General features: G+C 46.7%; 1 protein-coding gene across 2 annotated transcripts in view; it reads left to right on the top strand.

Annotated features, from left to right (window-relative positions):
• The window catches only part of NPLOC4 (NPL4 homolog, ubiquitin recognition factor), a 60484-nt gene that overhangs the window by 3447 nt on the left and 49353 nt on the right, over positions 1–7684 (top strand). For both annotated transcript variants that reach the window (XM_077755462.1, XM_077755458.1), the window contains exon 2: positions 3354–3434. In XM_077755462.1, coding sequence (XP_077611588.1) covers positions 3354–3434 — 81 coding nt within the window. The remainder of the gene's footprint in view (positions 1–3353; positions 3435–7684) is intronic.

The following is a 7684-nucleotide window of genomic DNA, read 5'->3' as shown; positions in this document are numbered from 1 at the left end:
GCCTGCGCGCCCGGGCCGCGGAGGTGCCGGGTCAGAATCCTCGCGAGGAGAGCTCCATGTCCAGAGGGACCCTGGACGTGGGGTGCCGGGCGGGGGGCGCACGGCGGCTCGCCGCGTTCTGTCGCTCGATGGCAAGGACAGTTTGACAGCTACCTGTTTGAAAGGGGACGTTACAAAGGTTGACTTCACTTGTGACCAGGAATTAGGAATTGGAATGCCCCCCCCCCTCGGCCCCGGCCCTGTGTCTCTTAAAGTAAAAGAAGTCCGTGGAAATGAGAAAAAAACGAAAAACAAAACAGTCCTGCCTTTACTTGTGGCAAGTTTCCTTTCAGAAGCAAATGTGGCTGGAAAAAAAGCAACAGACCGGGTGGACAGAAGAAATTTGGTTAACATTAAGGAATATTCGGGATTTCGGGGGAGGGGGGAGCAAGACCGTATTGGGTGGCAGATAATGGCTCTACTTCAGTGGTGTGATGGCCGCTGCAATTTTGCTCCGGGTCCTCACTGGCGTGGATTCTCCTGTCTGTGTGTCTTGGGTCTACAGGAAAGAGCTCTGGAGTTCAGGGCTTTCCTCTCTCCCTTCAGGGACCCTGGGTCTTCTCCATGTCTCTCAGCCTAGAGATGAGCAGAAGGAACAAATGGCCCAAGAGAAACTTAAGAGAAATTGACTCTTTTTTTTAAAATTTTTAAATTTTTTAAATTTTATTTCTGAGAGAGAGACAGCGTAAGCAGGGGACAGTCAGAGAGAGAGACACACACAATCTGAAGCAGCTCCAGGCTCCGAGCTGTCAACACAGAGCCCGACGCGGGGCTCGAACCCACAAACCGTGAGATCATGACCTGAGCCGAAGTTGGACACTTAACCAACTGAGCCACCCAGGTGCCTCTCTTTTTTTGTTTTTTTAATGTTTTTATTTTTGAGACCGTGCGAGCTGAGGAGGGGCCGAGAGAGAGGGAGACGGGAATCGAAGCGGGCTCCACTCTGACAGCACAGAGCCCCAGGTGGGGCTGGAACTCACAAGCGATGAGATCATGACCTGAGCCAAAGCCAGTTGCTTAGCTGACAGAGCCACCAGGCGTCCCTGTTGACTTCTTTTAAAATAAGAGTTCCTTGGGGCGCCTGGGTGGCTTAGTCGGTTAAGCGTCCGACTTTCCCTTAGGTCATGATCTCGCGGTTCGCGGGTTCGAGCCCCGCGTTGGGCTCTGTGCTGACTGCCAGCTCAGAGCCTGGAGCCTGTTTCAGTCTGTGACTCCCTCTCTCTCTGACTCTCCCCTGCTCACGCTGTGTCTCTGTCTGTCTCTGTCTCTCTCTCTCCTAGAAGTAAATAAAAAAAATAAGAGTTCCTAATCATCAGTGACTTCTGAAAAAAGGATAAGAATTAGCATTCACACCTATTTTCACCCTCTCTTTAGTTTACTGTAATACTTTTAGTTCAAGTAGCCAGGGACAAACACGTTGTTTTAGAAAAGGCCATTTTTCTACTAGTGTGTATAAGGCTAGGTGAGAAACTGGGTGTAACTGATCCTTATCTTGGTAAATCTTGGACTCTCCAGGAAGTGCTCCGGGCTCATTTTCTTCTAGATCCTGAAACCTAAGTTACCAGGAGGCTGTGTGTATTTTATTTTGTAGCCCGTGTCAGAGACCGAGCTAGAACTTCCTTCAGTACAAATTATGTTTGTCTGTTGGAGTCAAATACTGGGCTTAGTTGAGAAACCTGGACTCTGCCGTGCCCTGTTGCATATGATCAAATAGAATGATGTCTCAAGCTTCAGAACTTTGCAGAAACATGTAAGCCTGACCTTTAGCTCCTCAAGGGTCGAATGTCATGCTCTTGTTCCCAAGTGAACAGTCAAAGGGAGGGTCACAAAATCTCCCAAAGGGAAACGGTGCTCTTGTTAACAGGCCACAGTGTTGCAGACAGATTTCAGGAACAAATGGAAGTATTGATTTGTCTAATGCCCATGCTGTGCATTATGGAAACATTTTTCTAGGTGTTCAATCCAGAGTAAAGTAAGTAGAAATAAAAGTCACAAGAGTTTGTATTTGCCCTCCCTACTGATGAGTGAGAAAGTTAAACAGATGTCGTTAAGCAAACAGAAAATATTTTATGCTCTTAACGATTGGGATTTCATAAGAATTATTCAAAACAAAATCTTCGAAATTGAGAATAGTATGGAGGCAAAGCCTTTTCAGTCAAGTGAAAGAAAGTGAGAAAGACAGTCCAGCTAGTTTAGGAGAATCTAGATTATTCTTATTTTGTTTGATAGAAGCAGGGACGAGATCAAAAACCATTGTGGCATTTTGTTGTGTATCAGTGAAAAAAAATTTTTTTAATTAAAGTTTTTTTTTTGGGGGGGGAAGATTTTATTTTTAAGTAATCTCTACGCCCAAAGTGGAGCTTGAACCCACAACCCCAAGATCAAGAGTCCCACGCTCCTCTAATGGAGCCAGCTGGGTGCCTCCAGTGAAAATCTTTTTTTTTTTTTTTTTAAAGAATGGCTTGTGACATTTCCACGTGTAAAGGGTTTTGTTGTTTGGTGTGTGTGTGTGTGCGTGTGTGTGGTTTTCTGTACAGCACACGGTGCAGTGGTTGCTGGGAGGGGAGTCTGCCCTTCTTTCCTGCTGTCCCTCAGGTGCTTAGAGCGCCGTCTTGGCGGCGGCAGCAGGGCATGTCCTTTCACGCTCCGGGACTGCGGCAGGACCAGGAACGTGTGCCGCGGCTGGGCCTGGCGGCTCCCCTCCCGAAGGACTTCGATTGGCATAAAAATCCGGTTCTGGAAAGTGATGCTCTTTGTGTGGGTCCAGGCCTGCTGGCCGGTTCCGGCTGCACAAAGAGATTTTTTTCTCCCCCTGCTAAGTTTGCTATGGTGTTAAACACTTTTATGTGTTTTTTTTTGGTCTTTTTATTAAAGGCAACAAATTAGAAGATTTCCTGTGATTCTTTTAGATCACTCTACTTCTTGTGTACAGATTCTGAAACAAAGTGAGGTCTTTTTTAAAGAAGCCAGTTATTCACGGTTCATGGAGCAGCTTTTTCTTCCTGTTGTTTGTTGTTTTTGTAAATCTGAAGAGAAAAACGTGAAGTGGTTCAGATATCTTCCTGGTAGATAGTGGTTAAGAATTGAAGTATTTTTCTGAGTGAAATCGTAACAGGCTGTCTTCCTTCGTGTTGACGAATCTCCTCTACCTCAAGTTCATCTTTTAGAAATATTGGGCTGGGTGTTGCAAGGGGAAGGGTGAGGTTTGGCTGTAAGTTTCGGTGACCCAGATGCTGAGAGACTGCAGATGTCAGTCTCAGTAGGTCAGGAGCTTACGAGTCTGTGCGGTAACCACCTTGTTTCATTTGTGACAGATAATCCGCGTCCAGTCCCCAGATGGTGTGAAGCGGATCACGGCCACCAAGAGAGAAACAGCTGCAGCGTTTCTGAAAAAGGTAGCCGTGGCCTGGGTGCTTGCTTCTTCCTCCCCAGCTGTTACCCCTTCCCCTCTGTACTCCTTTCTTCGTCCTTTCCTGATTCTGCCGGCTCCCTCGTTCAGTCTCTTGCATTGCTTTTCTGTCCTGACTGATGCAGCATCAGACTGTGTCACAGCTGGCCATTGCTTACACTTGGAGGGCCGGGGGGCCAAAGGGAAGTGGAAAAATATTTCACGAGACTAGTATTTACGAGAATGAAAAATTGGAGAGTCAAAGACCTCAAGTGTCCATCAAAGGAGAATTGTTAAAAACATGTATGGAATGATCCACTTTGTTTAGAGAATTAGAGCCCCGGGCACAGATCATGTCGTGTGAGCACAGAATGTGATGGGACGGAGCGCAGCCAGACTTGAGGATAACCCAGGGAGGAGAGCCCTACGGTGAGGCGAGTGGCTTTTGCTTTATCCTTCATACCAGAGATCGGCAGACTGTGGCTCGTGGGTTGACCTAATTTCTTTTCCCCTCGGCACACGGCACACTCGTTGCATTTCCCTGACCTCCTATTTCTGTAAGTATAGTTTTATCAGAACACAGCCACACTCACTGGTTTATGTACTGTCTGGCTGCTTTTGAACTCTAATGATGAGCTGAGTAGTTGTGACAGAGACTATGACTTGCAAAAATATTTACTGCCTGGCCCTTTACGGGAAAAGTTGGCCCACTTTTATAGATTCTGTATTTGAATCTGTGGCAAACAGATTTTACCTTTGTAATAATAAATATTGTTTCTCATTTTCACAAATGTAGAAAGTTGTGGGGTTATAGAGTGTTATAGTCAGGGGAAATCTTAGGTGTCATGTAGTCTAATCTTTCTTTTTTCACAAAGGTGGAAACTGAAAGCCTAGGAAGTAAACAGATTTGGGAGGGTCATTGGGCTATCATCTGTTAGTGGGGCCACAATACTTATTTGGGAANGATCATGACCTAATCGAAAGTCGGACGCTTAACCGACTGAGCCACCCAGGTGCCCCTGGGAATTTTTCTTTTAATGTTTGTTTATTTTTGAGAGAGACAGACAGAGCATGAATGGGGGAGGGGCAGAGAGAGAGGGAAACAGAACCAGAAGCAGTTCCAGGCTCCGAGCCATCAGCACGGAGCCTGACACAGGGCCTGAACTCACAAACCCTTAGATAATGACCTGAGCCAAAGTCAGATGCTTAACTGACTGAGCCATTCAGGCGCCTGTGGTTTCTTCATTTTTTTTAAACGTTAAAATGCTAATTTGCTTTTTTGAGAGAGACAGAGCGTGAGTTGGGGAGGAGCAGAGNTTTTGAGAGAGACAGACAGAGCATGAATGGGGGAGGGGCAGAGAGAGAGGGAAACAGAACCAGAAGCAGTTCCAGGCTCCGAGCCATCAGCACGGAGCCTGACACAGGGCCTGAACTCACAAACCCTTAGATAATGACCTGAGCCAAAGTCAGATGCTTAACTGACTGAGCCACTCAGGCGCCTGTGGTTTCTTCATTTTTTTTTAACGTTAAAATGCTAATTTGCTTTTTTGAGAGAGACAGAGCGTGAGTTGGGGAGGAGCAGAGAAAGGGAGACCTAGAAACCAAAGCCGATTCCGAGCTGTCAGCATAGACCCTGGCGCGGGGCTGGACTCAGGAACCATGAGATCATGACCTGAGCCAAAGTCAGATGCTTAACCTACTGAGCCCTGCGGGCACCCCTGGGAAATTTGGTTTCTAAAAGGTAGTTCCTATCACGTGCCATAGCACCGCTTACGGGGTCATATTTGTAAGAATAAAAGGAAAGAGATTTAGATGCAATAGACAGCAGAGAGGAGAATCTCCGAGTCTTAAGGAATTTCTAATTTCCTCCTCTTTGCTCTTTCAGTAGCAGCTGGCCATGGTCCGCTTGCTCCTAGGGGGTGGTGCTAGGGTGTGGTGCTTGCTGGAATTCTGGAGAGATCTTCGGAGACTGAAATTAAGCATTAAGTAGCTACCACTTTAGGCAATTGCGTGATAAACACCAGCCATTAGAGTCCCGCATGCATTTCTTTTTCTTTTGTGGTGGATAAATTTTTTTAATGCTTATTCATTATTTAAAAAATTTTTTTAAACACTTATTTGTTTTTTGAGAGACAGAGGCAGAGCAGGAACAGGGGAGGGGCAGAGAGAGAGGGAGACACAGAATCCCAAGCAGGCTCCAGGCTCTGAGCTGTCAGCCCAGAGCCCAACATGGGGCTGGAACTCACAGACTGTGAGACCATGACCTGAGCTGAAGTCGGACACTCAATCGACTGAGCCACCCAGGCGCCCCAATGTTTATTTTTGAGAGAGAGAGAAAGAGTGTGAGTGGAGGAAGGGGCAGAGAGAGAGGGAAACACAGAATCTGAAGCAGGCTCCAGGCTCTGAGCTGTCAGCACAAAGCCTGATGTGGGGCTTGAACTCAAACTGAGATCATGACCTGAGCCGAAGTCAGATGCTTAAGTGACTGAGCCACACAGGTGCCCCGTGGTAGAGAAATTTCTTAAATTTATAGTAACCACATAGGAGTATGATTTTGATTAAAAAATTTTTTTTAATGTTTTTATTTCTGAGAGAGAAAAATAGCATGAACAGGGGAGAGTCAGAGAGAGAGGGAGATACAGAATTGGAAGCAGGCTCCAGGCTCTGAGCTGTCAGCACAGAGCCCGATGCAGGGCTCGAACCCACGAATCGTGAGGGACGCTTATACAGCTGAGCCACCCGGGTGCCCGGATCGTACTTGTTTTCAGTAATTAGTAATTTGGCTGTGTGTAGGTGGGTTTGAAGTGGCTTCCCTGTTCCCTCACAGACGTGTGTGTCGGTCACTGTGACCATTGCTGGTCCATCTTGCTGTCCCCACATCGGGCAGCCTTGATCCTACTCTAATATGTGGCATTATGCCCTCTAAGGAATTGATGTCTGCAGTTGTGAAGAGGTGGGTGACGCGTAGCGGTTCTTGCAGAATCTTAGGGCTCGTGGTTCTTTAGAGGCGGTCTGGTACTGCCTGTTCTGTGGATCATCAAACCTGAAAGGCCTCTTGGGCGGGTTTCCTGGCTGTCGCGCCCCACGGTGGCGCTCTTCCTCGCCTCTCGCGCACCTCAGCTCACGCTGCCGGGGCTGGTGATGGCTCTGGCCTGTCCTGACTGACAGTCTGTGACCCGGTCCTTTCTCCTTCGTTTTTAACCATGAAGTAAAGTACGTACTGAGAAGCGCTTGAAAATTGCGGACAGCCAAGTGACTGATGGTGAGGCAGACACTTAGGTCAAGGAGGGGCACTGCCAGCGCTCCAGAATCCGTCGGGCGGCCCTCCCCGCTGCCTCGGCTGTCTCCGCCCTTGACAGGATGGCATCCCCGCTTTGCTGTGTTGTGTCACCTCCGCGTGCGTTCCTACACCTGACAGTTTAGTTTTGCCTGTTTCTGTATATAACGTAAATGGAATCATACTATGTATTCTCGTTACCTTCAATTATAAGTGTATTAATTTCATTATATAATATGTGTTTGGTTTTATTACCGTAATTAAACCACAAAGTTTATTTCAGATCTGAAGATAGAGTTTTTAAGATTTTGATGATGCTCTTGTGAGACTGTGCTCAGACTTTTGTTTTTAATGGTCAGTGCCTTGTGTTAGATTCCTGTATCTTCAGATAAAGAACTCAAAAGTTCACAGAAGCAGTTCATTGGAGTAGCGTAAAAAAAAGTACTACATATATTTCTGTCGCTCTCAAAAGTGGGATTCGACGTATGTGAAGTCCTGTTGCTGGCTAGCACATTTGAAAGTGCGGCTGTATCTCAGTCCTAAGAGGAAGCATGATGCTCTGGTCATGCGGTCCTAGGGGACCCACCTTCACCCGAAGGGCTGGCTCTACAACAACCCCTACCCCACTTTAGAAACTCCTTTTCCTCCTGGGAGTATTTGGTGGCTTTCCCGAGGCTCACACTTCTGGTGAGCAAGCAAAAGCTTGCTCATTTTGGGGAATAGCTTGCAGGGCATTGCGTACAAACAACACGATGTGTTTGCAGAAAAGCGAAATGTCTTTAGTTTTTAGTCTTTTGCAGTTGAGAATACAAATTTCATGGTCTTAATTTGCTTGTGCTTTCCTTTATTAATGCCACTTTTATTTTTTATTTTTTTAATATTTTTTAGAGAAAGAGCAGGGAAGGGAAGGGGCAGAGAGATGGGGACAAAGTATCGGAAGCATGCTTTGTGCTGACAGAACACAACCGTGAGATCATGAC

This window comes from Crocuta crocuta, unplaced genomic scaffold, assembly GCF_008692635.1.
Source record: "Crocuta crocuta isolate KB4526 unplaced genomic scaffold, BGI_CrCroc_1.0 scaffold50, whole genome shotgun sequence".
Lineage (NCBI taxonomy): Eukaryota > Metazoa > Chordata > Mammalia > Carnivora > Hyaenidae > Crocuta > Crocuta crocuta.
This window is presented reverse-complemented; position numbering and strand designations above follow the sequence as displayed.